Source organism: Vicugna pacos, chromosome 1 (assembly GCF_048564905.1).
Source record: "Vicugna pacos chromosome 1, VicPac4, whole genome shotgun sequence".
NCBI classification, from domain to species: domain Eukaryota; kingdom Metazoa; phylum Chordata; class Mammalia; order Artiodactyla; family Camelidae; genus Vicugna; species Vicugna pacos.
In genome coordinates, this window is record NC_132987.1 from 17804355 (window position 1) to 17831216 (window position 26862).

Here is a 26862-nt window from a genome sequence, read left to right on the forward strand (position 1 = left end):
CTTGAGAGGTATCGGTCTGTAGTTTTCTTGTAATGTATGAGTAATGCTGGCTTTATAGAATGACTTGAGATGCGCTCGAGTATGCGCTCTTCAGTTTTCTGGAAGAGTCTGAACAATATTGGTATTATTTCTTCCTTATATGCTTAGTAGAGTTCATCTATGAAGACATCTGGGCATGGAGTTTTCTTTGCGGGAAGATTTTTAACTACAGATTTAATTTCTTTAACAGATATAGGGCTATTCAGGTTATCTACTCTCCAGTAAGCTTTTGTAGTTTGTGTCTTTCAAAAGCTTGATCAATTCATCAAAGTTAACAAAAGTATTGACGTCAAGTTGTTCTTAATATTCTCTTATTATCCTTTTCATATCTGTAGAATTCATAATGATGTTACCTCTCACATTTCCAATATTAGTAATTTGTGTCATCTTTTTTCCTAATCCTGGCTAGAGATTTATCAACGTCATTGATTTTCACAAAGAACCAGCTTTTGAGTCCATTGACTTTTCCCATTTGATCCTATTGATTTCTGCTCTAATGTTTTTTATTTCCTTTTGCCTGCCTACTTTGGATTTAATTTTCTCTGCTTCTTCTAGATTCTTAAAGTGGAAGCTGATGTCATTGATTTGAACATTTCATCTTTTAATAATAAGATGTTCATTTTGGTGCTATAATTTCCTCCAACTACTTATTTAGCTCTGTTCCACAAATTATAATATGTTGTGGTTTCATTTTTATTTGGTTAAAAATACTTTTTAATTTCTCTTTTGATATCTTCTTTGATCCATCGGTTATTTAGAGGTATATTATTTATTTTCAACTATTTAGGAATTTTCCAGAGATCTTTCTGGGATTGATTTCTATTTTAATTTCATTGTGTCAGAGAACATACAGTATAATTTGAATTCTTTTAAATTTATTGAGGCTTGTTTTATGACTCAGGATATGGTCTATCTTGGTAAATAGTCCATGTGCACATGAAAAGAATGTGTATCCTGCTGTTGCTGGGTGGGGTGTTCTATGAATGTCAGTTAGATCAAGTTGGTAGATAGTGTTCTCCAAGTCTTCTATATCCTTATTGATTTTCTGTCTACTTGTTCTGTCAGTTATTGAGAGAGGTCTGTTGAATTTCAGAGTATGATTATGGATATACCTGTATTTTTTTCCTTTTAGTTCGATCAGTTTTTGCTACGTGTATTTTGGCACTCTGTTGTGAAGTGCATAAATCTTTAAGAGGGAAACATCCTCTTGATAAATTGACCCTTTTATTATTATAAAATGACGTTCCTCATCCCTGGGTTTCTCATCCCAGTTCTGTGGCCTGGAAGCTCTCCCAGGGCAGTCAGCTAGGCATTCATAGATGCCCTCCTCTCTTGTATCCCATCTCTTAGGGGTCACTGTCCTTTGTTGCCTGACGTCCAGTGTCTTGAAATCCAGTTTCATATATGTTGTTCGTTTTTTGGTTGTTTCCAGTGACAAGATAGATCTGGTCCCTGATACTCCATCTTGGCTGGAACCAGAACCAAATCATCACTGAAAAAAAGAGAACAACTTTGTGTAAATACTAAAAAACACTGACTTGTACACTTTACAAGGGAAAGCATTATGGCATTTGAATTACATCTTAATTTTTTAAAGTGCCATCCTTCAGGGCTTGTAAAAAAAAAGCATCATCCTTCAGGGCTTGCCTGCAGCCCTGGAACTTGGAAGAGTTCCACCAGGTACCAAGCACATTCCCACTTCAGGAATTTGTATTTGGTGTTTTTTCTGCCGAGCACATTCTTCCTGCAGAAATACAGTCTCTTTTGTTTCAGTCTCCATTCAGGTGTCCTTTTGTCTGAGATGTCTTCCCTCCGCTAGTACTCACTCCACCCCTGTCACTTCTGTCCCCCTGCCCAACTCTTTGTCTTTACTCTATGTTTTACTGTTGAACATAAATTTATATGTGTTCAGTGTGTTTTATTTGTTTGAGTGGTTGTGACTCCCCACTAAAATATAAATTTATGAGAGCAGAGACTTTATTTTATTTACTGCCCTATCATCAGCATCTAGAATACTGCTGGGCTCACAGTAGGTCCTCAGTACATGTCTGGAATGAATGAATAAGTGAGTCCTGAACTGTATATGTACAACCACAGCTTTGATGTGCTCACTATATTATTTGCTAACTCACGTCAAAATATGCATAACAATTAAAGTTAAAAACTCAACGTTTACTCACTTTCTAAAATCATCTCATGCATGCACTATAAGATAAACTGAGTTACAGAAATATAGACAGTTTCTTTACTGCAGGCCTTGAAAGAACCTTCAATATACAAACAGCTGTTGGAAATATATTAAAAGGATATATGATCCTTAGGGTTTCTCAAAGGACCATTTTCGCACATCATTCTGAGCTATTTCTATAGAAAACATTCTGAAAAACACTGCATAATGCATGTAAGAGAGTATCATCATGCCTGGTACATCGCTGGAGCTCAATAAATATTCTTTCTCTCTACATCCATGTTAAATTAACCTCTCTAACTTTTTAAAAGTAACTTTGGGTATTAGATTATCCAAACTTGTTTCTAAAAAGAAATTTTTTTTTTCCTTAAGTGGTGTTAGGAAGATTTAGGGGTAACGTTGATCACCCTGGAGGCAGGGAGGGGAGCCTGGCCGTGGCACCACTTTATAAGCATGAATCTTCAGAGCTTGTGTTCTGAAGCGCCTCTGAACCTGCCACCAGAATCAGGCCTGATTTAGGGCATCACCCTCCCAGGCCCACCTCGGGAGTAGATGCTGGATTCCCAGATTAGCACACTTCCCCACTCAGTTAGGTCTTATACTAAGAAAAGGAATACTTAGAGCATTATAGCTAAATACTAATTAGTCTGGCATTTAAAAAGATGTCCCATATTTGGGGAACTTTAATCAAAGGCTGGTTGTATTTAGGCTTGGGTGTAACTCTGACCCCTACTGGGGCTGAACTCCTCTGGGGTGGTTTGCAGCTCTGGGATGGACGGGACTTTCCCTGACATCCGGCTTCTCTGGAGGCCGCAGCATCCTGGGCGAGGTGCTAAGCCTGGGACGCCTGCCAAGTGCTCTGAACTCTGGGGTTTCCCTTCTTCCAAACTCAGAAAGAACAAATACATGGCAGCTTGATAATGATGATGAAGAGGAGGAAGCAATCACGATATGTGTTGGGCAGTTACCGTGTGGGAGGCCTGTACCTCTCTAGAAGTAAAGCTCAGAGATTCACACAGCTAGCAGTGATTTCAGCTCCCTTGTCTTCTGTACTCTCCATGGGTCTGGCCGGTTGGGAAGACCTTCTCCCTCCTCGTGCAGTGATCCCTGTGCCTCTGAGGATGGAGTTGAAATCCCAGGGAGGAGCGGGTGTGGCCTGGATTAGCAGGATCAACGACACAATCCCCTGTCCCTCTGGCTTCTCGCCCGAGGTCTTCAGGAGGCCAGGGGCTCCAGTTCTGGGCTGAATCTCAGAGCAGAGATGCTTAAGCTTGCTCAAGGAGGCCTTCTCTGTGCACATGAGCACACAGATATCTGCTCCAGTCTCTGCTTTCACTTGTTTTGTCTTGGAGTTCTTGCATGTCTGTTTTTTTCTGTAAGCTTGAGCCGGAAGGCTCCTCAGCTCCATGGTATCAGCCCCCTCACTCTACACCCGAGGAAACTGCAGTGCACGTGGAGAAGTGACTTGCCAGGGTCAGGCCCAGCTAGAGGTGGAGCCAGGCCCAGGCCTCCTGACTTGACCAAACACGGCCCCTCCTGTCAGCCTGCCTCCTCCTCTGGCCCAAGCCTCAGGCCTGCAGGGTAGGTTGACCAGGTCCTTTGCCCACTGACACCCTGGGCTTCCCCACTTCTATGGCTGCCAGCCACACCCTCTGCCCAGCCGATCTCTGCAAGCTTGCGTCTTTCCTCCATCAACAGATGGACCCCGCTTCCCACCTAGGGGCTTTCGGGTCCCGCTCTGCAGCCACTCTATGCCCCGTAAGGGCTCAGCCTCTGCAAAGAGCAAAAGCCTTTGCTCCCCTCCTTCACCCTCAGAAGCTGGGACGTTTCCACCCTGGCTTCTGCCCAAATGGCAGACACAAGTGCTGTTGTCTTCACAGAGGGGCCTGGACCTGGCTTTTCCCCGAACTTGAATCCACATTCTCTCTGGGGAAGAGGAGTGGAGGGGGACTCAGGGAGGGCTGCGAGAGGACAGGAACACTTACTGAGAGTTCTTCTCTGAGCTGGGGGCTTCACACGGTGGGCTGTATGCTCAGCAGCCCTTAGGCCAACTTCAGAGTAGGCCCTTTCCCGTGGCCCCAAAGAGGGGGTGCAGGCAAGCTGGCCAGCCTCTCTCCCGTCCTTCCCTTTTCCTGCGGACAGTGACATGGGAGGAGTTTCCCTTTCTTTTCCTTTATGAGGGAGTGTGGCCTCTGGCCTGAGAATATGCAACCCAGCCCCTCAAGCCTCTGCCTGACCTTTTATCTTGGTCCCAGCAGCCATCACTGCTTGAGTGCTTCCAGTAACGGGGAGCTCACTGATCTCCAAGGTGCCTGGGGCAGTGCTGGCCTGTACAAAGCCCGTCCTTACACTGAGACCAGCTCTGCCTCCCAGACCCACTTTTCCTACTGCCCCTCTGCCCTCAGCAATGTTAGCAGTTACTGCTAACTTTTCTCAAAGGCCAGACCCTGTGCTAAGGGCTTCACAGGGATTGTTCTCTTTCATCCTTGTAGCAGTTCTGCTCAGTGGAGATCAGTGTCTTCCCTCTGCAGGTGAGCATGGCTGCTCCTCAGCTGGTACGTCCAGTATTACTGGACTGGGGGTAAAATGGTGAGAGACTTCTGTGCCACTGGAAAATTGCTGCCTCACTGCCACCCTGTCCCCCCAAGAGCCCTACCCCGAGAACCCAGCCCTCCTGCTCCCACACCTGTCCAGCAGCCCTTGGATTGGTCAGGCCCCTGCAGGCGTGGGAACTAAGACTCAGAGAGGTGAAATAACATATCCAAGGTCACAATGCTGAGTAACACTCCAGTCCCTCTCACCCCAAAGCCAAGGATATCTTGCTCTGTGCTCACCTTGGTCCCACTAGCCAGCCTGGGAGCTGAGGGACCGACCATCGGCCAGTGATCTGGAGTCAGCTCAGCAGGGCTGAGTAATGAAAGTACCAGTGCACAATGCACCCTCCAAAGTCACAACACAGCCGGGGTCATCCCGAGCTTGTCGGCACCCCAAACTGCCCGTGGCTTTCTTCTTACTCACTCTGCTGACAACCAGGTCCTATACTTCTGCAGTTAATTTTGGGTTTTGCGCTGATTTCAGCCTGGTCAGCAGGTTTGCAGTCTCACCTGTCTGTCCTTGTGTTAGGTGATGCTACCAGCTCCAGGCCCCGGGTCCAAGTGACTAGGGGTGTCTCTGGACTGAGACCACATGCCCTCATTGGTGGGGTCTGTGTCCCAAATGGGATATAGCCTCATCACTGTTGCAAAGAATAAGTGAAACATTATAGCTTGTAAGCTCCTTGAGGAGAGAGGCTTTGTCCATCATTGTATATTTGGTGCCAGCGGCTTAGTTATTGTTCTTGAGTGAGTGAGGGAATCCAGCACCATGTGAAGCTTAGCAGAGTCAGCCTCAGCAGATGATCTTGTTGTTAGGATTGTTCTAATATGATTTATATCACTATTTAGGAGGGTGGCTTGGTGCTTTCAAGATTAGGTCCCATCAGCAGGATGGGTATAGCTCAGTGATAGAGCACATGCTTAGCATGCACAAGGTCCTGGGTTCAATCCCCAGTTCCTCTGTTAAAAAAAAAAAAAAAAAAAGAGGTCCTGTTGCCTGTGCAGATGAGCCGTTGACCCATCTGCCCCACCTGGGGACGTCCAGAGTAGGCTTGACCCTGGACTTGGAGCTGTCACCCCTCCCCTCCAGTGATGTGTGGATTGGTCCCCGAGATTTATGTATGTGGGTGTGTTCATTAGTTCATTCTGTAAATACTGCTGGGTACCTGGTTCTCTTTTGGGCCTTGAAGGTGCAGCAGTTGTCAAAGTCTCATGAAGCTTCTGGTAGAATGGGGAGACAGAGCATAAACAACTACGTGATGTGTCAGGCAGTGATAACTGCTGTGAAGAAGAATACAGCAAGGTAGAGGAAACAGACGGGGAGGAAGTGGTTGCTATCTTATCTACACTGATGAGGGATAGCCTTCCTGGTAAGGTGATGTCGGAACAGAGACCTAAAGGACAAAGCTGTTTCTGTACCTGGGGGAAGAGAGTCTTGGCCAGAGAATCAGGTGCAAAGGCCCTGAGACAGGGGTGTGGGTGGCCTGTCTGGGGAATAGCTAGGGGGCCAAGGCGCAGAGGAAGTGAGAGAGTGGAGGTGAGATAGCTGGGGGCAGTCATCTTCTAGGGCCTTGGAGAGAAATAAGAAGCCATTGGAGGGTTTGAACAGAGGAGGAAAGTGGCCTGACTGATGTTTAAAAGGGTCGCTCTGGCTGTGGTGTGGACCACAGGGGAACCAGGGCAGAACTAGGGAGACCAGATAAGAGGCTCCTGATGGTGACTAGGGCACCGATAAAGGAGGTAGTGAGAAGGAGTTAGATCCTGGATGTATTTTAAGGAGAAAACAGCAGACTTTGTTGATGGAGTATGTGGGAAGGGGTCGGGGTAAGAGAGAGAAGAGGCTTTGGCCTGGACAACTGGTAGAATAAAGTTCTGTTTATCAAGATGAGGAAGACTGGGAAAAGCAAATCTAAGGGGAAAATCAAGAGTGTAATTTTGGACCCATTAAATGTGAGATGCTTTTCACACATACAGATAGAAGTCAAGCCAGCAGCTGGGTGTCTGAGTCTGGAGTCAGGGGAGATGTGCAGCCTGGAGTTGGAAATGTGGGAGTCACCGTGAAAAGCCATGAGACAAGAGCTCTCTGAGGAAGTGAACATGGTGAGAGAAGGGGTCCCAGCACAGAGCGTGGGGACCCACCGGTGTTCAGAGGGTGACTAGGATCAGAGCAGGACCAGTCTCTGTGGTGGGAGAATAGATCCCAACGCCGAGTGCAGAAGGCTCTTCAAAAGGGCAGGAGCCGTCGAGCAAATCAGATGCTGGCCAGTGGCCTGTGGGATGAGGACTGCCAAGTCCCCGCTGATTTAGTGACATGGAGGTCATTAGTGACTTGACAAGATCAGCTTTGATAGAGTGGTCTGATTACAGTGGGTTTGAGAGAGAGTGGAGGAGAGGAGGGAAGGGCAGGCAGCGAGGACAGACAAGTCAAGGAGTGTGGCTGTGAAGAGGACCAAAGAAATGGACAGTAGCTGGAAGATGTGAGGTCAAGGGGGGAGGGTTTTTATTTTTAACTTTCGGGACTTTATTTTTATTTGCTTGTTTTTTAAGATGAGAGTTTTGCCATGTTTATATACTGATGGAAATGAACCAATAGAGAGAGAAATGGAAGCTGCAGGAGGAGGAGGGGACAAAATAGCAGCAGTGTCCTTGCACTGGTGACAGGGGACAGGATCCAGGGCACAGCAGGAGGGGACGGTCTTGGACAGAAGCAGACCCGGTCATCCACTGCAGAGAGGCAGGTGGAGCATGCGTCTCAGAGAAGGGAGGTGCATTCTTTTTTCCTTCGTACAATTTTTCTTAATTGAGATATAATTCACATGTAAAATCTCCCCCACTTTTTCTAAAAAAAAATTTTAATAGAGGTACTGGGGATTGAACCCAGGACTTCACGCATGCTAAGCACACACTCTACCACTGAGCTGTACCCTCCCCTCAAATTCCCTCCTTTTAAAGTGTACAGTTTAGGGGCTGATAGTACACACACAACGTTGTGCGATCACAAGTTGCCTCCTGAGTCACAAACCAGCAATTACTGGAATCACCACTATCCTAATCCTCTACATTTTCCTCGCCCTCCAAAAAACTCACACCTGTTAGCAGTCATTCTGCCACTTCTCCCCTCCCTGAACCACTCATTTACTTTCTGCCTTTATGGATTTGCCTGGCCTGGACATTTCCTGTAAACGGACTCATATAATATGTGACGTTTGTGCCTGGCTTCTTTCACATAGCACAATGTTTTCAAGGTTCATCCATGTCGTAGCGTGCATCAGAATGTCATTCTTTTTTATGTGTGAATCATATTCTAGTGCAGTTGACGCTTGAACAATGTTGGGGGTTAAGGATGCCAACCCCCACGCAGTCAAAAATCTGCATATAACTTTTGACCCTCTCAAAACGTAGCTACGGGTATCCTACTGTTGACTGAAGCCTTATTGATAACATAAAGGTGATTAACACAGATTTTGTGTGTTATGTGTATTATATACTGTGTTCTTTATAAAGAAAGCTATTGAAGAGAAAATGTTATTAAGCAAATCATAAGGAAGAGAAAATACATTCACTGGACTGTAGTGTATTTATCAATACCATAAATTTATGTCATCTTTTACAAGATGAATGGTCTGTCTGTTACTGCCTACATCAGTATTGTCTTATGGGATACAAGACACTGTAAATGTTATTATATGTGTTACTAACACTAGACATCAAAATGAAAGGATAATATGAAAAAGTAATTAATATTTATGCACAGGTACAATGATTCATTTGTCAGTAAGTGATGTGGTTGCTTCGTGGTAGCCCAGCCTATAAACTAATGAATGAATCATTGTAAGATTTTTATGATGTACAGTATTATAGTCATATTCACAGTACAGTATTGGAAACACTATTACATGTTTTTAAAAACCACTTTCTTGTGATGATAGACTGATACACATTTTCTCCAGTTACGAAAGAGAGAGAGGTGTGCTGTAGGGTAATTCTTTGAAAGCAAAGTTATGAAACAGTAAGAAAACAAACACATTATTAAATTTAAATGTCACTCACTTTATGCCTAATGTAAGGAGAGGCCATTTGCATCAGTGCAAGACCTGCACACAAGATCTCACACGTATATTTTTGTGTGGGTGTTGAAAAAAGTCCCGTACAAATGGACCTGCAAGTTCAAACCTGGTCGGCTGTTTATGGAGAGGCCACATTGTGATTATCCAGTCATCAGTCAGTGGGCATTTGGGTTGTTCCCACTTTGGGCTGTTATGAATAATGCTGCTGTGGACATTCGTGTGCGAGTTTTTGTGCAGACGTGTGTTTTCACGTCTCTTGGGTCCGTCCCTGGGAGTGGGATTGCCGGGCCGTGTGGTGTCTGTGTTTTGCACTTTGGAAGCTGCCAGATGGCTCTCCCTCCCTCGCCTGCAGTGTATGGGGCTTCCGCTGGCTCTGAAGCAGGTGGACTTGGAGGCTTATGGAGTTTCTCGCCTGATGATCTGTTTCAGATCCAGAGCCGGAGTGGAGGCTGGAGGCAGGGCGGTGGTGGGAGACGCTGGCCCTGGAGGGGGGTGACTGAGTACAGTGTGTTTAGATCTGTCGGGGGCTCTAAGGTTGCCCTGGGAGCAAGTGCTCAGGACTTTGAAGGAAGCCAGGCCAGCACAGCCAAGCTGTCTCCTCCTAGTTCCACGTGGCTGCCCAGGGGCAGGGGTGGAGGAGGTGGAGGATTTGGGGTAACCAGATAGGGGTGGGAGTAGGAGGCATAGCCTCCAGGCCTTTGTCTTCCAGCTCTGCACACCTCAGATGTTCTGTCCTCACCCCCTCTCTTCACGGGCCTTGGGGACACTGCGGCTGAATCCCCACTCAGAGACAGGCCAGGACCCAGATACACTTGGGTTCAAATCGTGCCTCTGCTGGCCACTAGCTGTAGGAGCCTGAGCAGGTCACAAGCCTGCCCTGCCTCAGTTTCTTCCTGTGAAAAATGCTCCCCCTGCCCCAGGGGTTGTGAGGTGGAAATGGGGTCACTGGCCACTGCTTCCCTCCCTGTTCCTCCCCATTGCCTGGCCCTTCCCAGGCCCCCATCTGTCTCTTGAATGCTCCTGGGTTCTCGGTTACACAGGTGAGACCCCTTGCTGCTCCTTCCTGTTTCTTCTCTTCTGTCCCTAAGAGTGACATTGTGGTGGGGGCAGGACTGGGCTTCTCTAAGAATCCCCCAAAACCACAGACCATATCCCTGAAAGGGTGTGCACCCACACATGTAATGTGCATCCGTCAAGTCAGGGGATATGTGGGCCTCATGGAAACATATTCCAAGAGCACCTCCCCCCAACCCCAGCTTCAGTAGTGTGACCTCGAGAACTAGCGTCCCCTTGGGCTGGTGGCCAGCACTTCTCCCCTTACGTGTCCTGAAGTCAGCAAGTCAAGGCTGGGGCCACTGCCAGAGGGAATCGCCAGAGAGCCAGCCGGCGCCGCCACGGGACCTTAGCCCCCTCCCCCTTAGATACCCAGCGGCCTGGCTCCCTGCACTGGGCCAGCGCTCCCCAGAAGGAGAAAGCAGCCCTTTTTCTGGGCCCAGAACATGGTCAGTGCATCCTGCCCTCTGCCCAGCACCCAGCCTACCCCATCCACACCCTCACCTAGAAAAGGGAGCCCTCATTACTATTGATCCTCAGCTAGGTGGCATTTTTAAAATTTGAGTCTTTTCCTAGGAGGAGCACCGGCTTTGCTCCCTAACTGTCGTGTGAAATGGGCGCAGTCGCTCCTGCCTCCCATGGTGGGCCTGTGGTTGGGAGCAGGTATAGAAAACACCAGGCATGGTCCTTGGAGTCATATTGTCTCTAGAAATGATCATCTCTCTTGTTTCATATTCCAGAACCCTTACTTCACCCTGATGGGTGAGTTACAGGACTTTAAAAGTCAGTTTTTAGTAGCTTCCCCTACAGCTGGCGTGGGCTGTCTGAACCCAGTAACTACATTTCCTGTAGCGTACGTGTGGTCTGTCCAGTCATTCTGCAAGTATTTGATAAACCCTTGTTGGGTGCTGAAGCTTTTGGGGGACCCAGGGAGTCAAAGCTAGACTCCCACCCTCTGGGGCTCCACCACCTGGTGGGGAGCTGAGCTGGGCCTAGAGGCACAGGCTTGGAGGAACCCACCCACACCACGCACAATGGGAAGGATTCAGAGATAAGGTCAGAGGCTAGGGAGCTCAGGAGAGGAGGGGGGCTACAGCCCTGCTGGAGGGCAGAGGGGAACCCTGGAGGAGAGGGCATTATAGTTGGAGGTCATGCCTTGGGCAAAGGCCTGGAACCAAGGCACAGCCCAGCCAGATACCCTCTGGTTGAAGCAAACAGCCTGGACGAGCTAAGGCAATTGAAGTGCCCTCCGCCAGTGTGTGGCCTTGAGCAGATCCCTTTAACTCCCTGGGCCTCAGTTTTCTAATCTGTACTAGGGGTACAGTAATACCTTCCTTATGAGGCCGTAAAGAGGACAGCAAGGATGCGGTGTGTATGAAGCCCCAGCACAGTGTGTGCTGCCAGTAGGAACATGGTGGGCAGGACTCCTTTTGACCAAAGAGCTCAGACTGTATCCTGGGCTGCGAGCCAATTTCAGAGTCCCCAGACCCCTTGCCAGGGTTTGCCTCCCTCTGGGATCCCTGGTGGAGAAGGAAAGAAGGGAAAGGGAGGGGAGGAGGGCTCAGGAGGGACCCGGGCTGGTGCTGCCTCCACGCTGGCTGCCTGCCTAGGGCCCCATCCACGCGAGCATGCAGGCTTGGCTTCTGGAATCCACAAGATCCAAGAGCAGCCAGGGGTTTCCACTTAAGTCTGGCTGCCCCGTCTGTCTCTGGGTTTGTGTCAGTCTCTGTTACACATACACACACACTCACACTCACACACACACACACACACACACACACACACACACACACACACACACTTAAGTCTGGCTGCCCCGTCTGTCTCTGGGTTTGTGTCAGTCTCTGTCACACACACACACGCACGCACGCACGCATGCACACACACACACTGGCAGGACACCTCTCACAGTGACTAATACTTTCTGTCTCAGGAGTCCTCCTGCCTTCACATCAGGCATGGGGGATGTGGGCAGAATCATGTTTTTTTTTAAGCAGAGCTGCCCATTTTCTTCAACCCACCCCCCAGGACGTCTTGGAGGCAGAGCCACTGACAGGGGGCCTGTGACCAGGTGTTTCCTGGTGTATGTGCGGAGGGGAGGGCTGGGAAGGGATAGACCCCAAACCAGACCAGGCCCAGCTCAGCTCCCACCTCCTCCCTGGTTGCACTGCCCTCCTGGGGCCCAGGGTTTGGAATTTACATTCTCAACTCTCCTCTCTCCTCTTGGCCCCCATTCTCTACATTCCTGTGTCCCCAGGTGTCCCCATTCATTCTTTCCTCTCCTTCCAAAACACACTACCTTCGCTTATGCCCTGGTCACCTCTGCCCAGGTCCTTCCTCCACCTCTTCACAAGGGTGCTTTTTCAGTCCCCGCCCTCTTTGGCTGCCAAACTCACTCTCCTCCGACTACACCTCTTCCCTCTCTGAACCTTCAGTAGCTCCCCAGTGTCCACCAAATGCAGATATTTTAGTTCAGGCTCCAAGTTCTCAGCCTCTGTTCCCCCTGCCTCCTCTTCCTCCTGCGGCTTCCTAGCATGGACCTTTGTCCCCAGCTCACCAGACTCCTCGCTGCTCTCCTTTCCTTCCTCCAGCCCTTGCTCCTGCTGTTTCTCTTGTCTGGAAGTCCTTTCCCCAGGCCTTGTCTTTTTATGTCAACTTCTCTTCTTCCATGAAGGGCAGGAGAAATGTCCTCTCTTCGCCAGAACCTCCCATTATCCCTCCAAGCTGAAGGGACCCCACCCCTTCCCTAGATCTCCGATAGGACGAGTCACTGTCTGTCCTGTGTTGTTATTTTTCTTTAAGTATCAGCCTAACTAGCCTCTAAGTGCCTTGATAGGGAGATGCATCTTATTCTTTAACCGCCCAAAGTCCCAGGTAGCAGGGGGGTACCTGAGTAAGTGCTGAGACAATAATTGGAAAAGGGATGACTGTACCTCTAAGGGTCCCACATGCAGGCTGCTTCTGTCCCCCAAAGGTGGGGCGGGCCTGGCAGTCACCACACCCCCACATGCTATTCCTGTCCAGGTGGTGATGAGGATCATGCTAGGATCTTACAATGAGCTAGACAGTTCCTCTGTTCTCCTTGTGCTGGAACCATTTGTAGGTTACAAGATTAGCTTTGAGCTGCTCGTGGGATACTTTTGTCTCTTCAATCTCATTGGTAATTACTGGCCTGTTTCAGTTTCAGATATTTTCTTGAGCCAGTTTTTTTTATTGTTCCTTTATAGTTGCTTAAATCATCCATTTCATCAAGAGTTGAAAATGTGTTGCTATAAAACTGTATAGTTTTCTCTCACAATATTTATCCATATCCATAGTCATAGGCCTTTTCTCATCCTAAATGTCTTTTCTTCTCTGGTAAGAATTTCTAAAGATTTTGGGGTTGTTTTTTTTTCCCTTTGGTCTTTTCACAGAATGAGCTTTTGATTCTTAGATATCAACTACTTTTTCCTTCTTCCCATTTTCTTAATTTCTTCTTTTATTGATTTCTTCTTTCTTTGGTTTTATTTTTTCTTCTCTAGCCTCTTAATTTAAAGCTTAGTTGATTTTCAGTCTTCTCTTGTTTTCTGAAGTACATTTAAAGCTGCAATTTTCCTCTGAGTACCTCTTTGGCCTCAAACCAGAGGGTTATATTATTTATTGTCGTACAGCTGTAAATTGTAATCTCTTTGCTTTTCTCTTTAACTGGAGAATTAGGGAGCACTATAGCTTTTTAGGCTTTCAAGTGGATAGTTTCTGTTATACTCATGTTTCCGTTCACTTCTGATCTTATTACATTATAGGTAAAGAAGGCTCGTATGACTTCTGCTTTCTGGAATTTGTCAAAATATTTATGGCCTAATATGTGGCCAATTTTTTTGACTGTTTCACGCGTGATTGAAAATACTTATGGTTTGAATGTAAAGTTTGTTCTGTTTCTCCGGTTACATTTGTGAATTGTATTATTTAATGATAAATCATTACTTTTGCGGAGCCACCTATTCCATCTTTAAGGACTGTTCAGTTCTCCCACAGTGATTCTGGAGTTTGTCAGTTCCGACCGTTTTAAAAAATCAGTTTTTTACACATATATATTTTTAGGTAACATCCTTATATGCTTGTGACTCATGACTTTGGCATTTCTTGATCTTGTGCTTTTTCCCATTATAAATACCCTGTTTTGTTCTGTTGGATGCCTTAGCCTTGAATTCTGTTTTGTGGGTGCATGTGGCTGGAATATCCTTTTTTATCCTTTCATTTTTCATTTTTTCTGTGTCATTTTGTTTTATGTGCGCTTTTTATAGTAGCAAATGGATTTTGTGCTGAGTATCTCCTTTTAATAGGTAAATTTAACCCATTTGCATTTACTGTTGTTCGTCAGACTTATTTCTGCCATCTTATTTCATGCCTGCTTTCTAAACTTTCTTATTTTTATACAGTTTATTTTTGCCTTCCATTGGATTGGTCCCATTTACTTTGTTCTGTTTTTGTTTAATGATTAGGAAGTTTTGAGTTTTTTTTTCCAGGGATTGTTCTGTGTACATACGTGTGTGTATACTTGTTTTTTTCTGTCAACATCTGGATGAAATCAGTGTCTTTAGACTCTTCCTAAATGAGGCAAGAACTTTAGTAATAACTTATTTTTTTCTCAGCTCATATCATCACATATGGATCAGCACAGATTTGAGTTCTAAAATGTCCTTCATTTTCTTCAAATTGTGTTATAATATCTATTTAAACTTACGTCTGAGGTTTTGCTGTTTCCTTTGTCTGCCGTTTCCCACTGTTTATAACATCGCTCCCCTTTATCTTTCATGGATCTAATTTTCACTTTACTGGAGTATATCCTCCAAGAATTCTTTTAGAAAGCATGGATAGTATAATTTCTAAGGCCATCAATGTCTGAAATGACTATTTTTTCCTTCCTAGAGGGTCCCTTTTGATTTTCAACTCCTGATTGAATTGTTTTGTTTTTTAATTCTGAATGATCATATTTTTAAATATACTAGATTCCTAGTTTTTGTTTTGGATAATAGACACCTCAAAATCTGTGAATGTGTTAATTACAGTATTACCTGAATGTCTTCTGTTGTTTAGTTCGGGCCTTCCCATCCCTTTTCAGCCAAATCTGTGCCATTTTTGTTTGTAGAGTGCAGTCCTGAGTGGGACTTAGGACGAAAGGCTCCACTCCCTCTGGTGAAGGTTCAGTCTTCCTACCCCACCGCCACTGAAAATATTGGGGAAACTGCGTGTCTCCCCACTGGTCCTCAGCTATAGGTTCTATTTTCTTAGCTCCTTCATTTTATATTCAGACCAAATAATTCAAGGATGTCAGAGCTCGAAGGACCTGAAGGCCCAGGAGCCCCACCCCTCCTTTCATACTTGAGGAGACCGAGGCCCACAGAAGTGAGCTGCTCTTGTGTATGGGTCACAGTCTCGCCTGTGTACCTGCCAGGCCTTGCCCCTCTGCTGTGCTGAGTGACCCAGGAAGATGTGCAGGGGTGACAGGCTGCGTGGACAAGATCACTTTCCCAGGCAGGGCCTCAGGGTGTCTATCTGAGGAGATGTGGGTTCCTGGGGGTCCTGGATAGCTCGTCCAGTGGCTTTCTGTGCCACCCACACACTGGTGACTCCTCCTTCTGTCTCTCTTTCCCCTCTTCTCAGTTTCTGTCTTAAGTCTCCACGTACCTATTTGAAGCTCCATGTAGGTGCCTGAGAGTTTCTGAAGTGTGTATCCAAAACTGAGCACCGTCTCTCCCACTCAGTATATGATGCCACCATTCATTCAGCTCAGGTCCTAAACTGCCCTCGTTCTCTGCTGTTCTCTCTCATCCCCCACGTCCCTACATTTCCCCCCAGGAGCCCTGCTCCTGTTGGCTCTGTCTTAGAAAGTGGCCTGAATCTGGTCACTTCTCTTAGCCCCCGCCCCACCCTACCCTTGGTCCAGCCCTCCATCCTGTCTTGCTGGACTATTGCCTATCCTCCTGACTGGTGTCCCTGCTTTCACTCTCCGTCTGTGTTGCCCCAGCAACCAGGGTAAACTTTGCAAATGTCCTATAGATCATGTCACTCTTGCCCAGTGTCTCCAGTGGCCCCTGTCATGCTTCGAAGGAAGTCAGCCTTACCCCTGTGCACCAGCCCCACCCTGACCCCCATGGCCTGCCTAGAACACTGCCTGATACGTAGTAAGCTCTCAAAATAGTTCTTGAATGAATGAATGAATGAAATTAGATAGGTTTCACATTCATATATTCCTTCAGCTACTATTTGAGTACTGTTTGTGCCAGGCTCCAAGTAGACGGGTGACACACAGACCAAGTCCCTGGCTCTGGGAACTGACAGTCCAGCTGGGGATCTTTTAAATGGGCAGTGAAAACAGTGCTATGAAGGGTCCATATGGGGGTGGAGAGAGTCATGGGGGCTCTGACAGCAGAATTCTGTGAGACAGAGTAGCTCACCAAGGCACAGGGAGCAGAGAGGGGAGTGGCTGGGGGAGGGACTCCCAGGCCCAGGTGAGGGACTCCCAGGTCCAGGTGAGGGTACAGGCTCCCACAGACACTCCTGTAGGACTTCTTTGCATCAGTGCTGCTCCAGGGGCCTGAGTATATTAACTCAAAACATCCCTGACAAGCCCCTTGTTAGGAAGAGGAGGCACAGAGACATAAGCTTGCCCAGGGTCACAGGCTGAGAATCAAGAGGCAGACTCAGCCCAGAACCTGGCTTCAAAATCTGGAACCAACCTCCACTGCCTCCAGGAGCGGGGAAGTGGGTCTGGTCAGGGAGAGCGAGCTGGGAGAGTGGGGAGGGGCCGTGCTGGGCGGGGGCTTACAGGCCACTGTGGGGTTCCCACTTCAGGACCCCTACAGGGCCAGAGTGGGGCAGGCTTGCAGATCTACAGAAAGACCCGGCTGTGGCTGTGACCTGCCTGAAACAGGGAGATCATTTCATCTCAGGAGAATAGGCGTATGAGGTGGGGGTGTGAGGGGATGGGTGGGTTGAGGGAAGAGCCTTTGTGGAGAAGGTCCCCCCAGCCTCCCTCTCCCCAGCTGCCCCAGCTCCCACGTCCCTCCAGCCCTGGAGCAGCCCCTCCTGGGTGACGAGGGCCCTGGCTCTCAGGGAGCCGCTCCTCCCCCTCGGCCTACCTGGTGTCTGTCCGCACAGGGCCCAACGACCCTTCCTGACCCAGGATGGCCTCTTCAGAGCTTCCCTCAGGCTTGTCCCGGGGCTTTCCTCCCTCGGGGCTGCGAGGTATAAGCACTGTGTCCATTTTACAGAGGAGGAAACAGAGGCTCGGAGGCAGGTAACCTCCCCAAGAATCAGCTTGTAAGAGCTGCAGCAGCTTGTAAGAGCAGGGATCGAAGCCCACACCTGGGGACTCCAGAGGGATTTGCAGCCGCGTTGATCACTGACCTCATGAGGCTTTTCTGCAGGTGGAGAATGAAGGCCCAGGGAGCACCATGGGTTAGAACTGGTTGGTCCACAAATGAGTCAGAGCCTCACACTGCGGTGCCTGAGGCCCCACTGGGCCCTTAGAGCGCTGGGCCCTGGGAGCTTGTGGGGACAGCTGATGGGAGCCACCCCGGGGGCCACAGGCTGCGGGGGCTTCTGGGTGGGTGGTGACAGCCCCTGAGGAGCCTCATCCCACCCTAGTTCTGGACACAGCCGGGCAGGAGGAGTTCAGCGCCATGCGGGAGCAGTACATGCGCACGGGGGACGGCTTCCTCATCGTCTTCTCGGTTACGGACAAGGCCAGCTTTGAGCACGTGGACCGCTTCCACCAGCTCATCCTGCGCGTCAAGGACAGGTGAGGGCGGCTGGGCCAGGACCTCCCCAAGCCTGGCTCAGGTGGGCTCCGTCTGTCTGTCTGTCTCATCTTCAGGTGAAAACTGAAGCACGAAGGGCAGAGCTGAATTCAGACCTAGATCCCTCAGACACCCACCAGCTCCCACCCTCTCTCTTTCCAGGTGGCCAGGGGTCTCCATGCACCCAAGGCCCCAAGGATTCAGCTCCTACCCATCTCTCCTAAACTGTCCCCAATGATGAATCAAGGGAACATAAGTAACATCTGTTTCCGCTCCAATTTAACCAAGTTTTATTCCAAAGAAAAAGTGAATTTTCTTTCCAGTATACATTGCAATTGGCTAAATCACATTTGACTGTAAGATTTACAAGCCTGTAATTAAAGGCTCATTTTTTCCTTATCATAGTATCGACTAGTTAAATAGTTTGGAGTCTGTTTTAAGCCCAACTGGTCTTTTTAGTTAATTGGCTCTTAAAGAGGCAATGTTAAAGTCAAAGGATAAACTAATAGGAAAACAGCAAACTTTGAACAAATCTTGGTAAATTTGAAAGAACCAGTTAACACCTGTCTCAAAGGCAAATTGCTAATAACTTTTCAAGATAAAGGGATATGTACACATACACATATGCAAAAAGCTATAAAGAATAAATGTGGATTAAGCCCCTGACTATAGGACTTTCTAAAGAGAAAACATAAATGACTCAGATGTGGAAAAATATTCAGTCTTCTTGCTAATCAAAGAAGTGCAAGGAAGAATAATAAAGTACCACGTTTCACCTACCAAATTAAAATTTTTTTAATGAAAATACTCAGTGCTGACAATGATGCTATGAGACTGCCATTTCATTCACTTTTGGACAGCAATTTGGCCACATGTGCCAATGGGAATCTTTAAGGCAGACATACCTCTGAACCCCTCCTTCCCTCTCCTGGGAGCCATCCTGATTTTGCAGCTGCCATTTAGTAAGTGACAACTGTGTGCCAGCCCCTGGCCCTGGTGCTCTTCATGAGTCATTGCTGACGACCACAGCATGATGGCCTGCATGGGGGGTGCATCAGGGTGACAGGGAGATGGGAGGAGGCACCTGGGAACCCAGCCGCTGGCCCAGACAGTGCAGAGCCAGGGGTTCCCTGGAGAATCCCAGCTCACTTTGCAACAGGCCTAAGGCTTCAAACCAAGGCAGCCCCCAGGCCTCTTTTCCCTTTCTGGAGATGTGGAGGGAAAGACTCTGAGATCAGCCCCAGGCCCATCAGGAGGTGCTGTGTGCTGTCAGGCCTGAGGGGTGGCTATACACCTCCACCAGGTGTGGGGGCAGCGAAACCTCACAAGCTGCTGTTCCTTTATTTTCCAGGGAGTCATTCCCGATGATTCTTGTGGCCAACAAGGTTGATTTGATGCATTTGAGGAAAATCACCAGGGAGCAAGGAAAAGAAATGGCGACCAAACACAATGTAGGTGGGGTGTGTGTGTGTGTGTGTGTTGGGGCTGGGGGCATGAGGCATGGTCAGGGGATGTCAGTGTCCCACCTCTCCTGCAGTCTTTGTCTGTAGGGATGGAACTCAGGCCTCCTAGGTAATGGGCTGGATTCCACAGAGTGGCCTCATGGGGCACATGCGATGTGGGATATTTTGTGAAACCAGACGGCAGACCAGAGAGAAAGCACCCCTTGTCAGTCATCAGAGGCCCTGCTGTGGGGAGCAGGGACCCTCACGGTGGGCTGGACAGGCCACCTCCTGGCCCTGATGCTGCAGGTTCATTGCTGGGCTGTGCAGGGGGTTGGCTTGTGTCCCCTTCTCTGAGCCAGCATCTGACTGTGTTAGAATCGTCGGCTCAGCTGCCTCCCCTGAGCCCTGCTCTGTGCTGGGGTTGTGCTGGGGGAGCATCTACTCCCCCAGCCACCCGTTGAGGTCGGTACCACTGTCTCCATCTTATAAGTGATAAAACCGAGGTCTGCCCAGGCCACAGTGTGTGTCAGTAGACATCTTTGGTTTTGTGTCTGTTTCATTTTCATTTTCAGTTCATTGTGATACCCCTTTGCCCACTGGATGGTGGGGCCGCTGGGCTTCTTCCCACCCCTCCCCAGCTCAGCACAGCCGCGCCCGGCCTCATGGGTCAGTTGTGTAGGCGTCCACCTGGGATGTCTGCAGGGCTGCGCCTTCCCCCTGCCCGGTGGGCCCAGCTCTATGAGTAGAGGAAGGGGGCTCACTGACAGGTCTGCTTGTCTCTGCTTTCTGTGTTTATTCACGTGTTCATTCAATGGTCCTAGACCCTGGGAAACAAAACCCTTGCCTCAGGGCGCTTACTTCTGGTGGCAGCAGACAGACAATAGAGGAGGCAGATTAGAACGTGTGAGAAGGGGACATGTGCTGGGGGTGGAGTAAATCAGGGATGGCGGTAGGGAACGTGAGGTGGAGTGCTTTTCCGGGTGGGTGGTCAGGGAGCACCTCGCTGGGAAGGTGCATGTCAGCGAGGACTGACAGGAGGTGAAGGAATATGTCCTCTGGATACCTGGGGAAAGAATGTTCCAGCAGAGGTAATAATCAGTGCAAAGGCCCTGAGGTGGGAGTTTGAGCAACAGCAAGGGGCATAAGGAGGCCAGTGTGGCCATAGCAGAAGGAGTAGGAGGGTGAGTAGCAGGAGGCTGGTCAGAGAAGTGGTTTGAGGCCAGATGGGCTTTTACTCAGAGTGACAGAGAAACCTTTCAAGGGTTTTGACTGAGTGACTTGGCCTGGCTCACGGCCAAATGGCTGCCCTCTGGTGGCCGTAAGGAGAAAGGTCTGTGGGGGCTGCCCAGAACCCCGTGCAGGCAGGCTGACGTGGACCAGTGTCGGGCTCATGGACGTGGCAAGAAGTGGTTGGATTCTGGGTAGATTTCTGAGAGCTGACAGGATTTGTTTACAGATTAGATGTGGAGTGAGAGAGAGGATTTGAGGATGATGCCGAGGAACTTTCAGAAGACTGGAGTTCCAGTAACTGGTCAGGGGGACCAGAGCAGCGAGCATGTGGGGGAGACCAGGAGTCTTGTTTTAGATCCTTGGTTTGAGGAACCAAGTGGATAATCAAGTGGAGATATCAAGACAGCTGTCAGGTAGACTATCTGGAGGTAAATATTGGAAATCAGCAGGATGTGGGTAGAATTTAAATCCATGAAACCAGACTAAATCTTAAAAGTTCTCATCACAAGAAAAATTCTGTGGTGATGAGTGTTAACTAGACTTATTGTGGTGATCATTTTGCAATATATACAAATATCGAATCATGATGTTGTATACCTGAATCAAATAGAATGTATGTTATACATTAATTATACCTCAATTTTATGTATATATATGCACACACACACATAAAGGTAAAAGAAAACAAAGCCATGAAACCCAAGTGAATGAGTGTAGGTAGGGCAGGGTCCCGGGACTGAGGCTCGGGGCACTTTGGTGCAGTGGGAGGAGGGGGTGAGGAGGAAGGAACAAAAGGGACTGAGCGGTCAGTGCTGTGTGAGGACCAGAGTGGGGTCTTGGGGGCCAGGGAAATAAAATGCCTCAAGAAGGAAGGAGTGATCACCCAAGACAGGTGTGCTCAGTGGTCTCTAGGTGAGGACCAGAACTGACCTCTGGGTTAGCACTGGACGCAGACCTCACACACAGGAGGGAGGCATGCCTTCCACTGGCCGGCATCCTGAACTCCACAGCCTCAGGCCCCATACAGTGAGCTGATGCTCAGGGCCTTCACAAACCCCTTCTGGTGTCCCTCCCACCGCCCCAGGTGTCGGGTGTCGGGCGGCAGTGGGGGAAGGGCACTGCACGGGGTAGCAATAACCCCATTCTGCAAGGAAAAGGGAATAAGACAACGGGCTAAGCGAATTCCAGGGGCCTCACAGCTGGTGAGTAGTTCCCTCCTACCCCCCACTCCCTACCCACAAGAAACCAGGTCTCCAGTCTCTCAGCCTTTGTTTCTCCTACCGTGAATGCCGCTGCCTCATTTATCATTTAACCAAATGACCCTGCGAGCTACTATCCTAATTTTCGATTTTTCAATTTTGTTTTGTTTTGTTTTGTTTTGGGTTTTTTGTTATTGTTGTTGTTTTAATTTGGGGGGCGGGGTTAGGTTTGTTTGTTTGTTTGTTTGTTTAACAGAGGGACTGGGGATTGAGCCCAGGACCTTGTGCTTGCTAAGCATGCAGTCTACCACTGAGCTCTACATTCCCCCCTAATTTTCAAGCTCATAAGGCAAGTTCCTCTTTAGCTAACCCAGCCAGGCCGCCCCCACCTGGTGCAGGAAGATGGCGCTTCCTAGCCCTGTAGTGGACTCAAATAATACTGCCGTTTATTGCAGTTTAGTTTACTTTAAGACCTGTGACTATGAAGTCCTAGAATTCTAAGAAACCAGATCATGTGCATCAGCATTTCTTCAGAAGCAGGACCCCCAGAAAGAAGGTGGAGGTGTCTGGGGGCCTGGGGGTATTACAAGTGTGCTTGTGAGTGGGACGGCCAGCAGCAGAGGTCTGAGTCCCCAGGAACCAGGGATTTACTGAGCCAGCAGGATTATAGGCCGTGAAGGGGCTCAGGGGAATCTCAGCCCCGCTGCCCTCCCACTTCCCCCTAGGGGAGCACAGGAAAGAATTTCCTGCCCTCACAAGGTTGCACTGGACTCCGGCTCCTGGGAGCTATCGAGGTGCATGCCACACCTGGACGAGGCTCTGAAGCGGACCTCAGCACTCCCACCTGTGTACCTGGTGCAGATCATGATTCTCTGTTGGCCACTGTGTGGCCTTGGGCCAGTACATCACCCCTCTGAGCTTTGCCTCCCCAGTGCACCATGGAGATGTTTGCTTACTTACCTCAGAGTGTTAACGTGAGAATTAGTGAGGTCAGGGGTGTTGAGACCTGAGAGGCCAAGCAGCCTACGGTCACCTCAGTGAGTGGCCCACAATCTAACAGCCTAACAGTGGTTGGAAGGCAGTTTCCCCTCAGGGTTATCAGAGGCTCAAATATTTGTCGAATGAAGATTTCAAAGGTCCAGGTTTTGTCCTTGGTGCCTTGTGTCTGGGTCAGCTCCTGCAAGACCCCTGCTAGAAGCCACAGCCGTGTGGGAACATCTGATCCCCCGTGATGATCGTTGATGGCCTGGTATTTATGATGTGTTCCGGGCCATCATTTACAATGGGCTCCTCTCGAGTCACAACTTACCCTGTCACACAGCATCCACCGCCATCGTTTAAAATGTTGATCTGTTTTGTTTTCTTCACCGTGCTTTTCTTTTTAAAATCTATTATAATGAAATGCCTTAATTTTGTTATATCAGGAGAAAGTTGCAAAAAACACCAAAGTTCTTCAGTCTAATCATAGTCGGCTTACCTGCATCTCATCTAGGGAGGCTGTGTGCATTGTCTGGACCTTATACTCTCTTCCCTCGTGGGAGAGTGATGGTGAGCCTCCTGCCTTTGTGGGGTCCCTGTTAAAATAGAAGGCTGTGTCCTGACCTCACAGGGCCTTTGTTCTCCTCCCTGTGCCAGCCTGAGACTTGGGGTAGACATGGATGGCCCTATGGGGTCTCCTCCACCACATCTCCGGACCACTGTTGCCTTCCAGACTGGTGATGATGACTCAGCCTTAGATGTGCAGACATAAGCCTTCCGTAAGCATGGCCGAGCTCCAGGCTCATAGATGCAGGCCACGCAAGAGCTGGGCCAGGCAGGCTGGTTGTGGGCAGTGGGACGTGCAGATTGCCCAGGTCGTTAGGGTGCAGAGTCTGGCCCAGGGCCAAACCTCCCCTCAGCCTTTCCTGCCAGAGTCCCCGCTGGAAGGCCTGGAGAGAGGAGCAGAAGGCCCCCAAGGCAGAGAAATAGACCTCAGAAAGCAAAATGAGTAGAATCAGAACAAGTGGCTGATAAATTAAGCAGTCTTGAAGTGTATAAAAAGATCACTTTCATTCTATTTTTAGGCAGCTATTAAATGTCTCTGTGACCAGAAGACAAGAGAGAATCAGCAGAGCTGTCAGTAAAACTTTCTGACTTTAAAGAGTGAGAAGCCATCAAGGGCTTGAGGTTGTAGGAGCCAGGGTTTCGTGGGGGCTGTGAAGGGTTCCTCAGGACCTCTGAGAATTTGCATGTTTAGGAAACAGGGCTTTGTGGATCTCAGTGACACTCTTACCAAATTGAACTTTGCCTTCCAGATCCCATACATTGAAACCAGTGCCAAGGACCCACCTCTCAACGTGGACAAAGCCTTCCATGACCTGGTTAGAGTAATTAGGTGAGCAATGCTCACCTGCCTGGAAGCGGGGTCTCCGTGGCAGGAAGGGCTCCAGGAGGGCTGGAGGAGCACGCTCCTTGTCCGAGGCCCGGGCTGGACAGTTCTGGGCCTGTTTTTGGATTTCCTGTACTTCCATCCATCTCTGCCCGTCCCACCTTCCTGCCCGAGCTGCCAGCTGGGCCTCCTCCCTGACCTCCCCTGTGGCTTGCTGCTCAGGCTCCTAGAGGGCAGCGCCCCCCCATCCAGCCCCTGGTGTTCTCCCAACACCAAAGCTGCCAACACATTAAAAAGTAGGTGCCTCTCCTCTTCCCTGCCCTGATGTCAGAGTGCCCCTGAACATTTCACCTGGACAACCAACATTCTGATTTCTCAGCTCCAAGTGCGGAGGCGTTGCCTGTGTGTCTCCTTACCAGGCCCCACACACTATCAGTCTGCAAGGATTGTCAGAAACCCCAGCCCGTCAGCTCTTTTACCTTCCTTTGCATAGTCGGGCTCCAGACCTCAATCATCTCGTGCTTAGATGCCTGAGATGGCCTCCTGGCTGGTCTCACTGTCCCCCATCTTCCCTGTTTCCAAAATCCTCGTTGTACAGAGCTCCCTAACCAGTGGTTCTCAGACATCATGTGTTAGTATGTTGTCATGCTGGTGACCTCTCAGGCTGTTGCTCAGTTACAGAATCACAGGCAGGGCTTTAACAGCGGCTCTCAGCGCCCCCAGCGCCTGCGCATGCACACACACCCCCCCACACCCACCCCCAACACACCCAGCAGCCTCCTTTTCTCTTTATTCCCAGCGTGGACTGTGGTTTGCAGCCTTCACCTCATGCTCTAGCTGGCAGTCGTGCACTCATTAAATGGTGTTCTTGTGGGCATTTTGCCTCCAGTCAGGATCTGCTACCTCACCAGGAGGTGTGCTGTCTTGGTTCTGGACCTCTAGTTCCGAGGGCAGGTTTTAGACACAGGAAAACATGTAAAAAGCTTTTTACTCAGTTGACCCATCATTTTATTTAAAATATGAAACTCAGAAACGGGGGCCAACACTATAACAGAAACACAGCCTGTGATTGAAATGAATGGAGCCACAGTGTGGTATCAGGAGTTCTCACCAGTTGGATGGCGGGTTTGGCTCTGCCTTCTCTCCCTTCCCACTTTCCCTGCCTTAGAGATGCTGTCCAGACCAGGTCCTCCTCTCCCTCCCCCACCTTTGCCCCCTCCCCCTCCAGAGCCAGAACAGACCTCCCAGCCGCCGCCGCAGACCCAGGGACCGGGGAGGAGAGAGCAGAGAGAAGCAAAGCCCTCTCTAATGTCCTTATTCTGCCCTCCCTTGTCTCAAAAGGCAACAGATTCCAGAAAAAAGCCAGAAGAAGAAGAAGAAAACCAAATGGCGGGGAGACCGGGCCACAGGCACCCACAAACTGCAGTGCGTGATATTGTGATGGCCCGAGGTCCTGGGCACAGTGACTGGGAACTGGCCAGCCCTTGGGACCCCTCCACTGCCTAACCGCACTGAAGACCATTTCTAACCATGACCCTTGGCCTGAGGACTTGGCACCGGAAGGGAGAGGGGGAGGCTGGGCTGGGAGGAGAAAGGGTCTGGCTTTGTTAGAAGGGCGTGGGCTTCCCCAGGTCTCAGCAGAGACCAGGCGGTGACGGTGCGCAGAGCAGCATCCCAGCCCCTGTGCTGACTCCGCCCGGTTCCTCCCTCCCTTGGTGGCTGTGTTGTTTCTTTGAACTACATAGTGTGGGTTTGACGTGGCAGTGTTTCCTCCACGTACAAAAACAAGCCATGCTCAAGCTCTCCCCACCCTGCCCCCTGTCCACAGTGTCTGAGCTTGGATGTCTTTTCTAGATTTTTAAATTATTTTAGTGATTATTATTTTATTAAAGGGGTCTGTGCCCACTGCCTGGTGAAGTTTCAAGTCTTCAGCAGACTTCTCGCATAACATGTCTGGAACATCGTGGTGGTGGTTTTTTTAGCTGAGTTTTCCCAGCCGTGCCAAAACTCAGTATGAAAGTAGAGTGACCGAGAGACCGGAAGTTCATGGCGACTGTGGCTGGAGGCCTCGGGAGAAGCGGACCCTACTTGCAGCTTATAAACTGGGGAGAAGAGAGCTGTATTTCCCCAGAAGATTTGACTGTGGTTGAGGATACAGATATTAGGAAATGGAATTCTATTTTGTTGAGGGAAGAGGCTGGCATTACAGTTTTAAAAGGGCTTCTCATTACCCTGGAAATGTATAAATTAAGTCCGTTGGTAGGTATTGCAAAAGTGTTCATTCATTTTTCAGGTGGTGTGGGCTAAGTTCTGTGTTCTTCGCAGCCCTGTGAGGGCTTTCAACCATCACCTGGCCTGCCTGGTGCCTCTGATACAAACACACCCACAAGGCTTGTATGTTTTCCGTGTCAAAGTAAGCTAATTTTTACACCATCTGGAAAACTCCAGTAAGTGCTAAATCTTAACCAAAAATGACCCAATGCTGTTCTTACTAAAACAGCACCAAGACCTGAAGCCATTTGCCCTTTGAGTCAACCGACTGTCACTTCTGAAGTCCAGTAAATGAGCAAAACCCCGTTAAGCATTTGCAGACTTAGTATTAGGTTGCCTTTCTAGGACAAATTTTTATTAACCTCCTGGATCTTAACTATCTTAACTATACACTATAATTTGGAGGAGAAAGTAAGGTTGGGGTGATGACATGGCTCCCACATACCCATTTCTACGAGGGGACCATCCCCCAGCTCCCTGACGATGACCCCGCCTCCCTCTCAGGTGCTGCTGGTGTGAGCTAGACTGGGGCCAGGTGGAGGGGCAGCTCCACTCCCGACCCCGAGGGGAGCTCCAGATGTTACAAATCAGCTACCAAGCAAACTAGGACACCCCCAGTGGGTGGCT

At 49.0% G+C, this 26862-nt stretch overlaps 1 protein-coding gene across 4 annotated transcripts in view; it reads left to right on the forward strand.

Annotated features, from left to right (window-relative positions):
* Positions 1–26545, forward strand: part of MRAS (muscle RAS oncogene homolog) — a 54347-nt gene extending 27802 nt beyond the window's left edge. For 3 of the 4 annotated variants that reach the window (XM_031678204.2, XM_031678193.2, XM_072957327.1), the window contains exons 3-6: positions 17571–17724; positions 19074–19173; positions 23891–23970; positions 25306–26545. In XM_031678204.2, coding sequence (XP_031534064.1) covers positions 17571–17724; positions 19074–19173; positions 23891–23970; positions 25306–25405 — 434 coding nt within the window. In that variant the 3' untranslated portion in view covers positions 25406–26545. Of the gene's footprint in view, positions 1–17570; positions 17725–19073; positions 19174–23020; positions 23145–23890; positions 23971–25305 lie in introns of all 4 variants that reach the window. The other variant, XR_012069334.1, reaches the window with a different exon arrangement.
* Positions 26546–26862: the final 317 nt, after the last annotated feature.